The 20,178-nt window shown below is 37.3% G+C and overlaps 2 protein-coding genes across 2 annotated transcripts; one reads left to right on the forward strand and one right to left on the reverse strand.

The window, feature by feature from the left end:
• The first annotated feature begins 2,537 nt into the window (after positions 1-2,537).
• On the forward strand, positions 2,538-9,234 carry LOC113683308 (uncharacterized). Its single transcript, XM_027200541.2, has 3 exons — positions 2,538-2,923; positions 6,810-7,029; positions 7,604-9,234. The coding sequence occupies exons 2-3, from the start codon at positions 6,960-6,962 to the stop codon at positions 8,569-8,571; spliced, it is 1,038 nt and encodes a 345-aa protein (XP_027056342.2). The 5' UTR covers positions 2,538-2,923; positions 6,810-6,959; the 3' UTR covers positions 8,572-9,234.
• A 6,796-nt stretch (positions 9,235-16,030) lies between these two features.
• On the reverse strand, positions 16,031-18,868 carry LOC113683303 (uncharacterized). The gene is made up of 2 exons (XM_027200535.2): positions 17,824-18,868; positions 16,031-17,212 (listed from the first exon to the last, which is right to left on the reverse strand). Exons 1-2 carry the CDS (start codon positions 18,257-18,259, stop codon positions 16,401-16,403), a joined length of 1,248 nt encoding a protein of 415 aa, XP_027056336.2. The 5' UTR covers positions 18,260-18,868; the 3' UTR covers positions 16,031-16,400.
• Positions 18,869-20,178: the final 1,310 nt, after the last annotated feature.

Below are 20,178 nucleotides of genomic sequence, written 5' to 3' on the forward strand. Positions count from 1 at the left end.
CTAAATTGCCATTAATAGCCTCATTTATAAACATCAAAATAAATGCAATTTTACCGAAATAGTTATGTAACGCCGATTTCGTGGCGGATGGTCAATTCTAATGATTTTAAGGGTTCGGACAGGGGCCCGAGGATGTGAATTTTATGTTCGAGTGATAAAAGCAGCAAACTCACCGGTGAGTTTATATCTGCAGTGTAATATTCGGGTATTGAATGTAGTGCATGCCGATAAAGACAAAGGAAGTTATTGCGCAGCTGTTTACCCGGCGATATTTCCTCTGTTTTTGTCGTTAGCCAGCTTCCCTTTTCTACAAAGACTTCGCCAAGGGGTACAGAGGCTTGCTAAGTTTACGTAAGTTTTACGTTTTTTACGGTGATAGTTTCATAATTACTGTCATGAGTATTAAAAAAGGTACCACACTATCTAAGAAAAAAACCAACGCTTGTTCCACAATCGAGAAATAAGTGTAGTAGGTGTAGTGTGGTGTAACAGGTGTAGTTCCGTATATTTCGATGTAGTAGTAGGTGTAATTTGGTTTAACATGATATTTTAGTATCATCAACTGAGTTTCAAAGCTAGTTTTAAACTCTATATGGTGATCAAATTACGTTATCAACTCAGTTGATAATACCATATTACCTTGTTATACTCTCTCACTGACGCAGCACCACAGTTTCTTTAGATACTTGCCCCCTTTAGTAATTTGGTGTAGTTTGGTGTAGTAGGTGTAGTTTGTTATAGTTTGGTGCATTCAGTGTAGTTTGGTGTGCTAGATTTAGTTTTTTTTTCTGAGATAGTGTAGAAACTTTTTCATATTCATGACGGTTATCATGGACACCTCCCAGACCTTCAGCGCTAGTTTGTTTTGTAAACTGAAGTTACTTGGGCATTTATAGCCCCGATTGTGGAGATCTAAAATGATGCAACTTCTACACTTTTTGAAGGCTCTGGTGTGGAAAACGAGGTTCAAGTCGTATCTGTTTCGTTTAGCCTGTTTTTCGGTTTGATAGGAGATAGGTCTAGTTTTGAAAATCACGAATTAAATATTCAGCTCAGATTTGTCAGTTTAGCCGTTTGGAATCTCTGTCAGCATTCTCTCCTTTCATTTTTGTTCATTCGTCTTCTTTTGAGTTATCTTTTATAGGCTACATTGCTGTCGGTATCGTTGCTCTTGCCAGCTAAATGGCTTATTCAGTAAGACAAATTTCTAAGTTCTTTCTTAGCTACTTCTGTAGACTTTCGGAAATTTTGGCCAATGGAATTCATTATAACAGCTCATGATATGTTACTTATGCACGGCTGTGCGTTTATGGAGATATACAGAATGGTGATCCATAGAAATTGACTTATGGAACCAGCTCGTGAAATAAAAATGAAAATGACAAATATTTACCGATTGTTAGTTCGTCAAGTGTTAAAGCAAAAGTGTCTGTATGCAATCATGAACCCTCTTTGCTTTATAATTAATCGTTTAATCATATGTTTGTGTCAATCCTTGCTTGTTAATTGTTTGTTTGACATACATTGGGCATGCATAGATTATTGAAAAAAAAGAAGCGGGTTGGCAGCCCCCAGGTAAGAAAATTGGAAACTTTTTTGGGTATAATGTTTAGCATTTGCTTTCCATATGAAATTTTAATGACGCTGCTGCTGATGATGATAAAGCCTTTTGAAATAATACGCTTCCGACATGATTGTAAACCTTCCAAATAAAGTCTTTTTTTCAGCGAATGGATTACTTTTGATCTGAGATTGTGGCCTTAACGTGTGTTTTCAGAGGAGTAAGTCTCATGTTAATTGTATTATTTATATCTGCTCTTGTTTTTGAGTATCGCTAGCACTCCTACGGCGCCACACGATAAAGAATTCGCTTTTTCCAAATGCTCTTTCTCTTTTTAATATGCGAGGCTTGCACACTTCTTGCTTCATGATATAAAAAAAGATTATGTTAAAATCGTATAAATATATATCGTGGAGGTCTATGTTTTTATTCTCGTGATCAATTTACCCTTCACAAATGTATCATAACAGTGACACACGACATATTGGCTCTGTTCTTAACGTTTGGAATGTACAATCATGACATACATTAGTCTACAATATTATCGTAATGTCGCCATTTTATACACGTATTCGCAAAAGTTTCTGCTTTATTTTATAATTTAAACCAAAATTCAGCAGCTATATGTGATGTATGATAAAATTTGTTCAGGGCAATTGTTTACGAACATGTTCCCCTCAAATAAAAATTTATTCCGAAAATATTTCCATAAGGGTTGCGGATCAGGTAGTAAAATATACGAGCAGATGCATCTCAAGAGGAACGCAATCTATAATAACGTTCTGGATAATTTGTGAACAGTACAAGCACAAGCAAATTGAAACGAACAAACAACGCAAACAACGATATTAAATGTATCATTTAAACACTGAACAAGTAATTCCAACAAAAATGAAAACTAGATAAGTTAATTTATACCACAAATAAGGCGTAACTCAAATATTTCCCAAAAACATTTTTGATAAAAAAACAAAAAAATTACGCCGGGATAACAAAGGTTCCAATGTTTTTGTCACATTTATTGGACCTGATAAACATGGATGATAAGAGTGTATGATTTATCCAATATAAATCATTTGTGATATTCAATCTAATCTTGCTTGTGCAATATTACCTTCGACTAACGATTCCAATCCTGTCATCGACCCTCCAATACAAATTCCCGAAAAGAAAGCTTCCATAGTTAGTATTGTATGCAAACTCCGAAGTCAGCTAAGTGAGACAAAAAAAAAACCACACGCCTAGAGAAAGTTTTCTTTTGATTTTGAAAACGAGACAGATTCAGCGTTGGACCATCAAGAAGGAACATGGAACATCTTCAATGGCTGTAGGGACACTGGTTTCTTTCCAAATGAATATAAAGTAGGTGACTCCGGTCCTATGTTCAAAGAAATGTTTCTTCTAAGAAAGGCTTGTTGAACTACTCTGAGCGTCAAAGAAATTTTAGAAATATCTTAGAAATGGGACATAAGCTAAACTTTACTCTTTTTGCAATCCCAGTGGTCACCCATTAGAAACAGATTGAGTGAGTAGGGTAGCCGAAACGTAGTCTACATTTGTCACCATAATGTAACCCGATTTCTCGGAGACTTCAATGTTTTCCATGGAAATTTCACTTTTTAACTTTCGTTACAAATGAAAACGACAACAAACACACACCCTAAGCCAAAACGTAAAAATTAGTTTTCAGCTTGAATTTAAAAATTCGCGTTGAGTACTTAAAATTTCTCTCCACCTGATGAAATTTCAATTTAACTCACAAGAAGAACATGCCATAGTAGCTCACATGTTTCACAGCAACATTCTAGGATCAAATCGAAGGCTAGTTCTGAAGGTTGTTCTGATAGTTTCGATGGTGTATGGTATCAGCTACGGTAAGTGGAAGGATTCAGCGCAGGGGCCGCTAGTGGAAGCCTGCTCTTGCCCTTTCTCCTACCTCGCTTACGTCACTTACCACTGATCAACCGAAACTTTTACGTCTTCGACAAGGAAATTGCATATCAAGCTGACTGCGCATACTTGCGTATGCACGTATGCCAAGAAGCTACATACCTATTCGTCTACAAAAAGATTAAAAATAGCCATTTTATTTAGGAAAAAATGAGGTGGCGTTTGAATTCCTGTGCCATTGAAGAGGGTTTGCCTAGTGTATTTGCAGACCGTCATAGACCGTCATAGAAACCGTGAAGCCTCAGCTCAGGAACTTAACTAAAGGAAACGTTTTGTTTGCATCAAAATCCAAAGAGCAAGATAACGCTTCACATAATGATAATGTTAAAAATTCGCGTCTGAATGATTTGCCTACCCTGTAAAACACTCACCTGATAATTTTCAAAAATGCAAAGGGAAAACGCATGGAACAATATCACGTGAAGTTGCTAAATTACAATATTACTTAGCAGAGACAAACGACACTAGACTGTCAAAAGCGTCAGAAGCCCTTTTAGGAACCATACTTAAGACAATTGTTTTTCATATCTTTTTGATGACGTTTTAGGCTTGGTCATGTATCATTCTTTGGATTTTGATAACAGGGCACTGGAGACAAGTAGTTGCTTAGGGTTTAGGGTTTAGTTCTTCGATCTTAAAGTCCTTATTTACACAACTGCAAATAGGTTGCTTAACATGACTGTTTTTTAATACCATCATCATCATTATCATCGTCGTCGTCGTCGTCGTCGTATTATGTTACATTAAATTACTATTTTTACTGCTCTCATTACTGTATTATCATCGATATTGTCATTATTCTCTTGCTACTGAGCTGCTTCAGTCTGTGAACAGGTTAAAATTTGAGTTTCTGGCGCCCACGAGATTGGAAATATTACGGTTACTAAGTTTTAATTTTACATTACATTCCTGGTAAAATTGGGGATGCAAAAAAAAATCTCCCTTATTTTCTATAGGCATCAAAAATTCCAAGAAATTTTGGTTCCCACAATGTGTCGAATTCTCGACAAGGCGGAAAATTTTGAGTGTATCTACTGAGTTTATCTATTAGGATACTCAACGGACGGGCAGGCTGACATCTTCTGGAAAAATATGACAAGGCCAGATTCGTGTTTCTTTATCCTTTTAAACTTAGTAACAGTAATATTTTCCAACATCATGGGTGCCAGAAATTCAAATTTTAACCTGTTTACAGACTGGCGCAGTTCAGCTTCAGTGGAAAGCTCTTGAATGACTTTCCCTTTTATTATCCCGCTATTATTTCACGACCTTATTTGGTAAAATGACGAAGTAGTGGAATATATAATGAAAGCAAAAAACGGCTGCGAAACCAAACAGATAATTTTAAAATCGTATGCATAGAACTTTTTATCACCCAGCAATTACACTTCAATAGCCAAAAACGTACTGGATTTTAAACCGATTATCCTTGTTACACTTAAATTACCATCGACTTCCTCTCGAAGTTTAGAAGCTCTTTGACTCATGTTACATGCAGAGTTCTCTCCGCAAAGGGGGAAAGTTTCCGTTGACAAAAGGTAAGAACTTATCTTGGGCAAGCAAGAAACAAAACAAAAAAGCAATATCTTTTTCCTCTCGATTTACTTGTTAGGGGACGACAGGCAAAGTGAAAAATACTCTCGGAAAAATAATCCCTTCAAAGAAACCCTTCATCTTACGTCAAACACTTTATTGACACGATGATCGGTTTTCTGGAAGGGGAATATTCTTACAGGCTATCTTTTCATGTCTTTCACGCGCCTGATTCTTTGCTTGTCTTCACTAACATGGAACAGGTTAGAAAGATTGAATCGATTGATTAATTCGAGTTTACTAACTTAGCTAAGCTTCTGTTGACCTTTTAATCTCGTTAACGTTGAAAAGTGCATTTCAATATCAAGCTTAATCTAGTTTGGGTTTTTTAACTCGTGCTGCCCCTTATTTTGGTTTGAGGATAATCAAAAGACATCAATATGTTATTCTAAAATGTAATTCTAAAATTTTCTTTGGGAATGAACTCCACCCAGATCTAATACTTCGATTTAAGTTCAAAAGTGATGATGAAAACTAGCGGCAAAAGTTTTATTCCAGAAGGGAATGTACCAGAATGAAAGCGGTATTTTGGTCTCGAACGAACCGAAGTGTGTCTTTTTGAGTTGCTACAATTAATTATTTTTACTATTGAAATAATGCTGCGGGAGATTTGGACTGTTTAAATTGTATTTTTCCGAAAGAAGGCTGAAATTTCAAGTGGGCTTGTAATAGTTGATCAAATATTTAGCATTCGTCTGGCTTAATATCGAATTGAGGCCAGGTGCACATTTGCATTAGAATTACTCAGCCTTTTTACTCTGCACTCCTACTCGTTTTAAAACAAATGCGCTTGGCCTCTCGGAATCACCCTATTGATCATTAATCATGTCTTTTGAATTATTATACCTGGTATTATTGTTCGGCTGCTTTCTGTATTTCCTTTGGTTCGCTTTTTTCTGGCAAGTGCTCTTGTGATGTACTTCTTAAAGTCCCGTCGTTTTCGTATTATTTGATGTCTCTTGTTTCCATTCAACTTTTCCCGCGAAAAGATGTGCCACATATTTTACTACCACATTACCTCATTATCATTTGTTGTATGACCATGGCGGATTATTATCGAAGATACGTGGTATACATATTTTGTCCCAAAATATGTTTTTTCATGGTGAGCAGTTTTAGTTCCACCTGTTTTATTTTGTGAATTGATACTCAGAGTCTTGAGTGTTCATCTGTAATTTTGCCCTTCAAATATCGTTTCTTGTCTCTGTTTTTAACAAGGGTGAGATTGGGTGTTTATTGTTTATCGACCAAAGTTTAAGTTAAGAAGAGATAAGAGACGGGTTTAGTCCTGTACCTCCTTGTGGCCTGGGCTTGAGGACACCAAACAAGATGGTCCCTCCATTCTCATTACAGAGAAGCAAGTGAGATCGTTAAGAGGATGTTAATCCGATTCGATCTCCTTCTTACGCGTGTGCGGTTAAGTGTTGTGACAGTAGTAAACGTATTTGTCCACTTTATCTGGTCTCATTTGTATTCTTCTTCCTGCGGCCTCTCTCCCTAATTTTATACACACATTTCACCCTATTTCTCCCCCGGGTTACCGCTGTTAAGAACACCCACGAACGGTTTCCATTCTCCACATAGAACATCGTGTGAGACTGACTAGATTGCATTTAATTAAAGAAATATCAACATAAATTTCCTGTTCATTTTTCTCTTATCTATCCCCAATTCTTTCACTTACCAGACAAATTCATATTCACAGGTCCAAATACAAACCTCCGTACCCAGGAAGTTTTGATTGGTGGAAAAAAGTTCAGGGAACAGCGCAGCGGAGATGAATTGATTAATTCAGAGATTTTCGGATTGTCAACTCTTCACCGCTGTCCGCTCCTTTAACACAAGGGAAATAGACATGAGCTCAAATCGAAGGACGGCCCTGTTGGTTTTTCTCACAGCGACATTTGTGTATGGCATCGGCTACGGTTTGTGATACAATTTTTAACTAAGCTTTTTGCGGAAAGATTTCCGTGCAAGCCAACATTTTATATACAGTTCTTGAATAAAAGAAAACAATGGTGAAATTCATGGGATACCTTAGGACGACAGCTCTGTTTTAGAGTAGCAAGAAGTTTTTGTAACATCTTTGCGAGTTTTCATTAATAGTTTACTTATTTATTCAAAAGTTGTAATCAATTGTGGAAAGAAATGAACTTTTGTTCTCTTCACTATGCACCATAGATAGCTATCTAGATGGATAAAAACATTTAGTTCAGCCTCAAGGCGGAGCTCCCTGTTCTTTTTCTCGTTCTCCTCAATGCCTACCAGCAAACCTTACTTCATAGGACCATTCAAAAACATCAACAATTAAAAGAAAAATAAGGTCAATGTTTCAATTGAGGGAATTTCAAATTCTCTTAAGTGATTCAAAATGAAATATATGGAAATTAGGAAGGAGAATTGCTGCTGAGATCTTGAATTTTGGGAGACTCCTTAAAGAGGAACCTTTTTATGCCTTTAGGCTTTTTTACTTTTTCACTTATACTTTTTGTCATACAGGTGTTATTCCTCTCAGTCCCATTTTCAATTATGTTCTGATGCGAAAAGAACTCTTGGCCGTACACAATGATTCAAAATCTTCCTGCCTCCGAGACGCATTTTCGGACATTGTGCTTGTAATTGTCTACCACTATCCTCTCTACTCGAGTATCCCAACACTCACTGCACTGTACAAGAATGCCTTTCCAACGACCATGTTTTGCGGACCACAGAGGACTAAGAACTACACCGTCGAGGCTGTTGACGTTAACAAAGGATACTTTGCTTACATGTGCATGTCACGTGCCATGGAGAAATATCCTGGATATGCTGGTTATTTACAAATCAGCGATGACGTACTGTTAAACTATTGGAATCTTGTTGGACTCGACCGAGACAAAATCCGAGTATACCCCAGGTACCCGATAGCGATCAAAGGTTGGTATTGGTGGAATTCAAAGTGGGGGGTGAAAACTTGTCAAAAGGCTTTCAATGAAATCTGGGCTGTGCGCAAAAAAAATGAATGGCTGCCGAACAAAACTGGCAGTACCTCAGTTTACAAGAAAGTCCATTCCCGAGACCCGTTACAGGGCATAAACGGGTCCAGCGATCTTTTCAAAAGGAGTGAAAACTGGGCTCTCCTTTGCGATCGAGGACGTTCAGACATATTCTACATTCCTGGTAAATTTGCGGATGCATATAAAAAACTCTCCTGTATTTTCCACAAGCATCAAACATTCCTGGAAATTGCGGTTCCCACAATGTGTCGAATTCTCGAAAAGGCGGAAAATTTTGAGTTTATCCGCGGAGTTTATCTGTCGGGGTACTCAACGGACGGGCAGGCTGACATCTTCTGGAAAAAATATGACAAGACTAGATTGGTGTTTATTCATCCTTTTAAACTTAGTTTTAAACATGATGGAGCTTTGAATAAGGAATTATTGAGAAGCTGGATCATAGATTATAGTGACAGTTTGAGTAAATGCTAGGAAAAAGTAACTACGAGAGCTTGTGGAGATCGGAATGCAACTTCACTCAGTGGCATCATGACCAATGGCAACAAAGACAAAACTGCTGCCATTTTGATAACGGATGACTAGCTTCAAAGAGGCCAGGTTACATTTCCTTGGGTGTGCTAGTGTATTATGTGCAGATAATAATATCGATTATTTATTTTGCTCCGGTACTTGTTACGGAAAGATACTTGCTTAGATTAGATTAGAGTAGAGTGTTACATACGCTGATCGAGTGATTAAGCCGCCGTCAGTTATTTTCTAAGATCGAGGAAAGCTTGGAACGATTAAAAGTACTTTCGAGTTGGTTCGTTTACTCCAAACTTTCGTCGATCTTACTAATCCCATGTGACTGCTTATATTCTATTCTGCCCACTGCAAGTTCGCCCACGCCTTTGCCATGCCTCCCCAATTCATACAATCTCATAGCGTAACCATGGCAAAGTAAGCTTCACTCGTACCCAGTCAGTAGAGTCGTTTCGCACGCATACTGATAAAGTATGTTTTCCATATAAAGTATGGTTAAATTATGGTCGGTTTCACCGAATGTAACGCCTGAAACCAAAAAGAGGGAAATTTGGTAAAACGTCACTGTAAGGACGAAGCATAGCGGGTTTAGTGATTAAATTTTTGGTCACACTACTGACTTTTAATTCTGAACTTGATAAAAACGAAAAAAAAACTGACGTTGGTATTTATCCTCTGTTCATTAGTCCTTTTGGTCATGTTTATTTCTCTCTCTTATTAAAATTCATAGATTACCGGTTATCAGTATTATCAGTATACCGTATGATATAGCTGCACACTAGTTATATCAAGAGGGGAGGGGAGAGGAGAAAAATTGTTATTTGAAATTCAAAAACCAAAGAGATTTTCCACAATTCGGTCCATAGCTCAGTCAGTCAATTTTGTAGTGTCTTGGGAGCAGAAGGGTACACAGGAAGTAAAGATTGCCTCGGTCTGAGTTCATGCTTTCTTAGGTAACTAAATGGCGTCGAAGAGAAACGTGATGCTAATAGAGAAATAAAAAACGCGCCGAGTTCTCGAGTGTTCTTAAAAATACCCAAGTGCTTATATAACTCAACAATGCTTGAGGAACAAGTTTTTATATTTCTTTTATAAAATGTATCGTGAATTGCGCGCGCTCTTACTGATGACGTAAGCTACGTGTATTATATCTCAACAGTGCACTCGTGTGACGTAAGGCGCGTGCTTTATAGAAATATAATGAACTCGGCGCGGCATTTCTCTGAACACTTAAGAAAATGGCATATAGTTCGTAATTGAGCGCAGTAGTTCATTGTGTTTTATCAAAGCAAGTATGTGACTCAAAATGATAAAAATGTAATTCTTTATTAACAATAAGTGCATAATTTGGACTTGTTCTTGTTTCTGTGCCTGGTGTGCTTCTTTTTTGTCCTTATCTCATTTTGACGTCATCTGTGATTTACTACTAAACAGATGCTAGGCAACATAAAAACTACTTGTTTAATTGATGACGTGATCCAAGCGCATCTAAGATAATAGATGGTAAACAAGAATCAGTAAAAATGCGTGTATGATTAGGTTATCGTGTAAAGTTTAATCCAAAGATCAATGGAAAGATTTGTGTAAAACCCCATACTGCTCTAAAACAAAGCCTTTTGTCAGAGGATTACTATGGAACCTCTAGGGCTATTGTTTTCGGTACGGTCTTTTTTTATCAAAACAAAAAATGCCCCCATATTGTTATGAGGAAAACCTTGCTAACATAAAACACGAAAAACAGCAAAAAAAAAAAAAAGCGAAATAAAAAAACTTATAATACACAGCCATTACATTGTTATCGTAAACGTGATTTCACTCGCGCTTGTATGATTGACGTAAGGGACAACAGGAAGCGCTTATATAAAGGAATACGTGACTATCAAGGCCGAAATGGAAAGTGGGACTGTAAACAAGTTTGGAAAGAGGACGTGATCAGGCAGTAGCCCCTCACAGTCATTTCCCTTCAGTTTTTACAGTTATGATGTCGCTTAGACATGTGATGGTTTCGTGATGTTCAAATAGTGTAATTGACCGCGTTGCCTGGTGTTGAAACGCAGATAATTGCGCTCAAATAGACATTCACAACGAAGGAGAACACGACGCCGTAACGAGACTGATTAGTAATACCACGAGAAAAACAAATACCTAATGATTATTTCTTCTAAGCAGACTGCGAAATTCGACCACGAGAAGGATCATAGTTATTTTTTTAAAACAGATCTGTGGGAGCACATCGTCATTTAAAGTTTTCAACGTGATTTCGAGTTGTACAACTTGTTTTGAAAATTTTCTTAAACATGAATATCCCTTCCTATGTTGGACCTCTGGGAAGTACGTTTCTATTTTTATTGGTTGTCTTCGGATTTTGCTTCTATTACTGTTATTGGAAGCCGAGACGACAGCGAAATAACACTCAAGCCGGCAAGAGTACGGCTTCAAGCACTGGATCTCCTAGTTTTAGTGCGCGCTCATGTCCCTCGAAGGGGGTGAAGACCTATCTATACGAAGAAGAGTTTGGTTATGGATCAGCCTTGTCCCCATACTCGGCTGGTTACTGTTTTCACGGAGGTTTCCCGATTTCTACCTCTACAGCGACTTATTATCAACACAACACGCAACCTGTGAAAAAATATCCAGGACCGGCAGTTGCTAAAGTAGTGAAATCAGGAAGTAAACAATGTCCGAAGGCGAAACCCTGTGAACTACGGGTAGACATGTTGAAAGAGCATTTGCACGGCGTAGGACATAAACCATTTCCCGTTCGTCAGCTTAGCTGCGAAAGTCAAGGTAGTTATCGAAACTCCTGCCATTTGCAAGTTATTCAAGAGAGTGAATGCGAGGAGGAAGAGAAAGAAAACGAAGACATTTCGGAGATCAACTCTAAAGGGCGTAGTGATGTTGTTTGAAACTCCATAGTCAACCAACTCTGGTTCAAGGTATGTTCCCCAAGGCTTTTTAGATCACGACAGAGAATAAAATGTTTTATGATTATTATTCTTATGTTGAAAAAACTTTTTTTTCACTTTACATCGTGCTCTGTAGCTAATATTACACGCATTATGATAGAGTTCAGGTGTTTGCTCTAAAAACAATATAACTAATAAATTACTAGACTCAGTTGGATACCTCAGGTATCTTCGAAGGGGAGAAGGAATTTTTCTTTCTCGACGATTATTTCGTAAAATGATTTTTGCATAAAACTTGTGTTTATGTCTTGGGGTGGTCAACTTTTCTGATCCTTGTTAAGGCTGTAGAGGACCATATTATTTAAGTCCGCTCATTCTTTAGTGAGTGCATTTGATCCTATTCATGTAAATGTGTATCGCTCTCTGGTTTAAATCTATGAGAATTCTATCACATACGCTGTTCTTTCACTGATTATACACACCTTCTCATTTTTGATCCGTTTGTAGAAAGTGTGTAGAAAGGGTAGGGTAACTTTTTGACAGGTTGTATGTCCATAAGATGACAGGCACAACATCTGTTTACTTCACACTCAGTGTTTCCACTAAAAAATACATGTAGAATAGTACAAAATATGTTGTGAAGTAACTAATGAATATTTTTCTTGGTTGAACAAACAGTAGCATTGGCCATCACAGTTTAGCCTGGGAATTCTTAGTGGTTAAATTGTAGAATTCTCTGATATGTGATACCTTATAAACATGCTTTCCACTGAATCCCTCCAATCCTTAAATCTACTTAAATGATTTTCTGCACTGTCTGCCTTACATTTGTTTAATTTTAGTCCTAGGAATTTTGAGTTAAATCAACCAATATCCCAATGTTGGTATTTCTCATTTTTCTTGTTACCTTTTCTTCTTGTTACCTTTCTTCTGGAAAATGGGTTGATATAATAAGGTGAAATAAATGTTTAGTTACTCCTTGTAATGAAAGGGCTTATTTCTATTTTAAATGCAGATTAAACTTTATTAGTGGTGTATAGTAAATGAATCGAACCTGGGGGTAACATGCATGGTGTAATTAAGTAGTGTGATGGTCTAGGTGAAAGTAGTCCTGAGAAGGACTGTTGTCGATTGTGGTGACTGATGCTGTGCCAACCTTAGTAGAAGTCATCAGCAGAGTCAAGTGAAAATTTGTTGTCAGTCGAATGTTCTAAGTCCTGTGTGTATAAACTGACCTGAAGTGAGTGGAATATCAGTCACCTCTACCAACAACAGTCTTTCAACAATCAAACTACTCTATTAAATTTATTAACAATACAAAAATCTCCACTTGGTGAGGTGAATCAATGAAAGGAATTCTCGTGGATCCAGATGTCTTAACACCTTGAAATATCTTACATTTGATATGCTATTTGCTTGTTTTGGTACTTTTGGCAGCTAAATTGTGTAAGATCCTAGGAGGCAAAGGGTTTAACAGTGAAGGGGATGGAGTTAAGATTGTGATCAACATTATCAGATATCTTCAGATTTTCTTTAGAGGTTGGTATCTCTGCATCTAAGTGCAGACAGCATAATGTAAAATGAATACATAATCATATAGGCATAAGGAGTAGTATGGTTGTTGGGTGGCATTTACCTTTGATTCCAGTTGATGATTAACTGTTCCATTGCATGTGAAGTACACCCCATGGGCACTAACCAATTTTGTGCCTGGAGGGGCTTTGCTTTACAACATGAGTCGCAATCTGCAATTATCCAGTTTGCAAATCTATCTTGGGGCTCCACAATGTGCATTATTTGTTAGGCATTTGTGTGGTTTATGGACAAAAATAAGCATTACATTTTATCATAACTTATACGTAGATAGATTTCAAGAGAACTATTTATCATGTAGATAAAGTTGATTACTCAATTTTAAAGTAACATAATTTGTCTTATTTTTAGTTTAAGTATTATAATTTTTAAAATATTTTTTACATTTTCCAAAAGCATGCTAGCTATAAAAAGAGCCCTGAACTGTTAAATATCTGTTTCATGTAGATACTGTTCTAAACAGTGTTAGAAAGATTTTGTAGTGCTATTGTGCTAATGTGTAAATATGACTTCAAATGATAGAGAAAATTATTTTGTTTTGAATTGCATGATATCAGGTGTTTTAATCAAAATTTTCAATGTAGACTTCTTGATTTTTGTAGCCATATGCAGTGAGGTAGAGAACCCTTTTCATGGGCATAATTTCACAGATTCTTTTTTTTTCTGCCTCAAATTTCTTTAAATGTTATAGCTTGGTATTATTGATTTTCCAACTTTCCATTGTTTGTTTTCCTTTCTCAATTTCTCCATGAGCATGACAAAATACCAGATAAGTTGAGCTTTTAACCCTTTAACTCCCATCAGTGACCAACACAGAATTTCTCCTTACAATATCAATGTAATATCAACCAGGTGAGTGACGAGAATAAAGTAAAATATCAATTTGGGGATAATTAGTTGATCCAATACTAAATTTTCTGAACTAACATCATAAGAATTGTATGGCTGGCAGTAAGGAGAATTACAAATTTGATCTAGGAGTTAAAAGGTTAAGAAGAAATTTCTTATTGTTTTTTTTTTTCTGGGAGTAAGTAAGGTTCAATTTCAAGCTTTCATTACTGTCTGGGTTACTTTTGAGATTACTTACAGTCAGTGCAAAGAACTTTTGTCATCTAGATCCTTGTTATTTATATACATTGTACCATCTAGCATTTAAATTTGTCCACCAATACATCATTTTGTTATGCTGTTACTGATTTCACTGATTGAAGCTTCTTCATATGCTAGTACAGAGTGTTTAGTTATAAGCAAGTATTGAGTAGTGTTTAGATATAAAATTTTACTTTTACCAGTTATTATTTTTTTGTGGAACTTCGTTTTCAGTGAATGTGCTTTGTAAGGAAATATCCTTACTCAAGTGACAGCCATCATTGATTATTGGAAATTCCAAGGGGCTAAGGGCAGGGAGGTTTTACCGATCTGAACCCTTGGTATATTGAGATATGGAAATTTTACTGTATTAACTCTAAATGATTTGCTTGTAACAACAGTTTTCTGCACTTGTACTGATTAGAAATTTTGCATTTGTTTATTATGGTCCTATGCAATCATGCAACCATGGTTGCATTAGAATAGCTATTTAAAGATGCCAGAAAAAAAGTAACCTTGATCAGGCTGATGCGATGTTAGTATTAAATATAATATGGGAGGCTTTTTTATGTGATGTAAATTTATGATGTAAAGCAAATTAATTTATTAAAGAAGTGAGCCATTAACAGAAGACTTGCTGTTGTTTGATATTTTTTGATACACATTTGGGCAACACTGAACTGTATAATTTACTGGTACACAAATTTGTGTTGGAACTTCATCCAGAATTTTGCCCTCTTAGTTTTAGAATAAATTGCTTATGGGTATGACTGACTTTCATTTACCAAAAGTCCTTTTGGGGAAATTTGAAGTTGGGGAAGAAGTTTTCAATGTTTCAGTCCATGAGATATTGTGTTCCCTCCAGGGCTCAGTTGTTCAAAGGCTGATTAGCACTAACCCAGGGTTAAATTGTAATCCAGCTTTCTTTATTTCTTTGTTCAAAAGTATTTTAGGGAAAATTTTCACTATTCTTTTTAGAACATCCAATGATCAAATTGCAAGCAAAAATATTTGAACTGAATTTTCTCTCAAAGTTTTCAGACCTGAAATCAAATTTCACACTAACCCTGGGTTATCTTAACCCACCTTTGAACAACCGGGGCCAGAATTGAGATATATATTGGTGGAGGTATATATGTCTATATGTCATGCTTAAGCTTTCTGTCTAGTTTCCGTAGAAATGCCTCTGATGGGACGCAGATGTTACCTTTTGCCCTGTTTTAGATATTCAGTAAAATTAAGGGAAATAAACGACTGGCAGGACAGTAGCAGCATAGTGACATAAAGGAAGCATAAACAACCCAACTCAGACCTCCCTCGTTTTTTCAGTCGGCCGCTGACATCAGTCATTTGCCATCGCGTCGAATCGCGGCCTGGAACAAGAACAATTTAAATGGAAATAGAACAAAAAGATACAAATAACAATGTAGCATGTTGTATTTTAAGCAGCCTCAGAAACTGGTCAGTTCTCAGCATGCATTTATTTTTCTTGTTTATATATACATATATATATATATATACATATATATATATATATATATATATATATATATATATATATATATATATTATGAGAGGAAAAAAGGACGCAACTACATTTCCCGACAAGCCTGTTTCGTGAATCGCTTCACTCTTCAGGGGTTTAATGAATTCATCCATTCATGAATTCATTAAACCCCTGAAGAGTGAAGCGATTCACGAAACAGGCTTGTCGAGAAATGTAGTTGCGCCCTTTTTTCCTCTCATAATATTTATTCTGCTCTGCTTCAACGTATTGAGCACTGTTCCACGCGAAAATCGACTTGCAGACTTCCTATATATATATATATATATATATATATATATGAGAAAAAAAAGTATAGACTTAGAAAGGCACAAATATTATATACTTTGGTAGTAAACATTTCGCCAGTTAAGGCTTCATCAGTACAAAGTTATGCAAATTAAGGCTAGTTAAATTTATACAATAGGCTGATAAGGTTCGTTAACTTGAGGCGTTACTTTAATGCTAGTGTTCATCCTACAAATCCATTCAGGATCGTGATGTTCGCTTCAAAGCATTTCTTAGTTTCAATTTTAGATATAAAATTTATATACATAACTTCCGCGCTCGGACACACTCTTATCAATGAAAAGCTTGTTCCCTATAGCCAAGGACATGTTTCAATCCTATTATTTCATGTGGTGTCATCAACAGTGTGCACTTTTGATCCATCCTTTGAAACTAAAAAATCTTTTTGGACAGTTCTTGCCTAACTCAAACAGACAGTGCTGAGTTAAATATGGCTTCAAGAACAATCCTAAGAGCCCAGCGGCATACGTTCCAGCGGATGATCCCAGCGTGAATATGCCCAGCGCGAACTCTCTTTCTGTTGCATCCCTGACTTGCTCAGTTATGACAAGAGGCGAGTTTGCGTAATGGCTACCTGTGATCATGCCAAAAACGAAACATAAAACCAGGATGACTTCCATTTCAACGATAGGGTGAAACCATGATAAAAACACAAGACAAAACATCATGATGTTGCCAGCAGCAGCTAGTATCCACGTGTGTTTGATTTGTGCATAACTGGCTACACATGGACACGTGATTGAAAGCAGCAGAAGGTAGGAGCGTCCAATCAGTGAGCCAATATCGTGAGTGAGCGAGTAGTAAGTGTAATGACCAATGAGACCGTGGGCCTTTTCTGGGAGTGCCAATGTTGGGATGATCGTTTGAATCGAGAGGCGATCCGCAAAGTATTGCATGAAGAGGTAACTTATGGGCACGAATATGTGAAGGGAGACACGCACTTTTACTGTTATCATGCTGAGTTTGCTTGCTTTCTGTTGATCGCTAAAAGCATCGTAATCAACTTCTGGGAAACAAGTAGAGTTGTGTCTCGATCGCTGATCGACGTGAGACTTGTCCAAGGCTGCATACATAAAGACGAAGAAGAACGTGGTGGGGATGAGGAACGACACCGCAATTCTTGGTGGAACACATGTCCATGCGGATATACCTGTTAACCAAAAGGCATTCTACATGAAGTGAACAAAACTGTGGTCGGGTCGACAAATTACCCATATCCATAATCATTTCTGCAGTAGCTACGACACAGCACATTGCACAGAGAAAGGAGGGGGGGATGGGTTTGGCTTTCAGGAAAGTACCCTGCTTTCAAATTCCACTCAGAAGTAAGCTCAATTTTTCAGGGGAACATAGCCCCGACCCCTAGGGAAGTTTTCCTCATTGGGAAGTGTCTTCAACCCCTAAAATGTAGGAATCTATTTCAATGCCCTCGCAGTGGAGTAATAATTTACTCGCACTAATCAGCTCAAACTATTGTTTGACTTCAGCCACGTACACTCTCTTTCAAATTCTTAGTCATGTAATGTAGATCGTTACCACTTCAGTGAACAGCTTTTACTGATACTCATCCAAGCGTCCCCATCTATTTGCAATGCGAATTCGTGTCTAGGTTAGACTATCCTCTTACTTTCTTCTCTAATTTGCCTAATTTTCCATTCAATCCTTGGAAAAATCAGTTCGTTTAAGAGAAAATCCCCGTTATCTCAAACTCTATTTCATTTTCCAAAGCTATTCGCATTGAGTAAAATCCTAAACACAAACCTGAGTAATAAAGAGTACCTAGTACAGCACCCAAGCCGCCCCCTGCCGCAAAACTGATAACGGCGACGTCTCCATAAAAAGTTCCGAGAGAAAGAAACGTATTTTCTGCCATTGCGTTGCCTACTTGAAAAGAAACAATGCCAACAAGTCGTGATGCGGGTGAATTAGCAACAACGATTATCAAAAATGCGACTGTATGAAGGACAAACAGCAGAACGATTTTGCCACTGTATGGAAGAACTTTCCACGAAACCCATGGAGCAAACAGTTTAACCATTACATGTGACATCCCTGACACTACCATGGCTTGCTTCATTGCGACAGAACTTTCCGCGAATGCATCCAAAGAGGCCGAGGCGATCACCTCGCGGAGGAACACTTGAAGATAACCAAATACGAAGAAACAGGACACGTTAAGAAAGGATTCCTTTATCATTTCAGGCCCCAGCTCGATTTGCTTTTCCTTTCAAGACTGCATATTTTGAGATTGGTCTCATTTGAAGTAATCAGTGTTATAAGTTTGCTACTATCGCCGAAACTGTCTCTGTATAAGGGATAGTTGACGTATGTTGGACTTTGTGTTATACCACGCTTGATCAGTAAACCGCAAAATGTCTGCTCGTTTTCTATGGCCCTATCTAGGCGTCATATCCGTCCGGTTATAAGTAGGATGAAGAGACATCCCCGTCATTTCTGAATATCTGTGTCTTTCAATCGGCACGACCACAAGCTTGGAACAAATTAATTATTCGAGTGATTTCTAGAAACAATTGCAGGTTGGTAAGAGTGACTATAGATATGTATATTTCTTCTATTATTAAACACAATAAGTTTGTAATCTGTGCGTCTTTTCTTCATTTACATATGTCTGGTAATTTCCTTTCTTATGTCTTATTAAAAAAGCAGATCATCATCAAAATTATTGCTATGTCTATTTACGTAAGACGCCGCCATAGAATATTCAAGAAAAGGAACAATAGCAAAATACTCAACGAATTTTCGGGGAGACAAAGAGACTTGAGCCAAAAAAAAAAATTCTGTCCCTATAAGGAATCTAATCTCAGACCTTCGGATTCCGCGCTCCGATGCTCTCTTACTGAGACTTTACGGTGAGCGAGGTGTATTACGAAGTTCATATGACACGCGTTCTGCATACTGCTAGGATTAGTAATGTCCATAGCGAGATCTATAGAGATAGATGTAGATATATATAGAAAGAGATCTGTTTATTTGTATATAATTCCGTAGCGTCATAGGTTTCTAATGAAAATAAAGTGGGAGCTAATGTGACATACAATTTCGTCCGTGCTTCTGCGATCCGTAGTAGATGAATAAATAATGAAGTACGGAGGGTATTTTGCAATCCAGCCCAAGAAGGTGTTTCCTGTCCTTTCTGTTTACAGCTATCGTTTTCCCTCCTTCTAAAACGAAGGGCTTGATTCTCTTCATAACCATCTATGTTAACCCTTCAACCTCTGCTGGTGACTAACATCTTTATTCTCCCTATACTATCACGCCTGAATCATACAGTAAGGTCACGAGAATAAAGAAAATGATCACCAGCTTAAAAAAACTCTTGATTGATAAACCAATGCTCCTTGTCAGCACCTTAAAAGATGTATAGAGAACAGTATGGAGAATATGCAGTCTGATGTAAGGGAGTACAGGGTTAAACGATATTTCAAAGGATTCTTTCGTTTCTTCAAAGCTTCTTTATCGCAAATTGGTTTCAAGCACTAAATTAGACGTTCGAGGAAAAAACCTTACCCTCAAAGGACACCTCATTGAATTCTACTCCAATAATACTAAGTGTTAATTCAGCATTACTTTATAATGTACTCTGTGAGGTCTGTGAGACCGCTGATCGATGTTGACGACATGCGCAGTCCTACTGACGGGGATACCCTCCGTACTGTTGGACTGATGGGGACTGAGAAGTTTTCAGCCGCAGCCTTTGAGTGCACGCGCTTGATCTGACGTAATTGCTCGAGACAGTTACAACCCTAAGCGTCGGTTGAACGCTTTTGACTTTGGTGAATTACAGAAGCCATCTAGAAAAAAAATCACATCTACGGTAAAGGAGTCTTTGCATTAAAGAATAGATCCATTGAAACCTAAGCAACAGTAAGCTTTGCTTAAGTTCGTTTTACCTTGGTTTCATCTGTACTAAATAGCTTAGTCGGACCTGATAGCATCTAAGGAATGGACTATTAGATTTTTGATGCAAGATAATTAAGCCTGTAAAACTAAGTATCTACCGGTATGTCCTTTTCTGTCTTTTTCTATGCTTCCCTCGCTCCTAAAGAGGATTTATACAGATATGAGTGTCTACCCCTAAAACTTTTTTCCACAAGC

This window comes from Pocillopora damicornis, chromosome 10 (assembly GCF_964200805.1).
Source record: "Pocillopora damicornis chromosome 10, jaPocDami1.2, whole genome shotgun sequence".
In the NCBI taxonomy this organism is placed as follows: Eukaryota; Metazoa; Cnidaria; class Anthozoa; order Scleractinia; family Pocilloporidae; genus Pocillopora; species Pocillopora damicornis.

Bases quoted from the DNA above. Each gene is read 5' to 3' on its own strand.
- LOC113683303 (XM_027200535.2), bottom strand. From the start codon at position 18,259: ATGATAAAGGAATCCTTTCTTAACGTGTCCTGTTTCTTCGTATTTGGT. The intron at 17,213-17,823 runs GTTTGTGTTTAG...TTTGGTTAACAG, and splicing joins AGGTACTCTTTATTACTCAG to GTATATCCGCATGGACATGT.
- LOC113683308 (XM_027200541.2), top strand. From the start codon at position 6,960: ATGAGCTCAAATCGAAGGACGGCCCTGTTGGTTTTTCTCACAGCGACA. The intron at 7,030-7,603 runs GTTTGTGATACA...TTTGTCATACAG, and splicing joins TGTGTATGGCATCGGCTACG to GTGTTATTCCTCTCAGTCCC.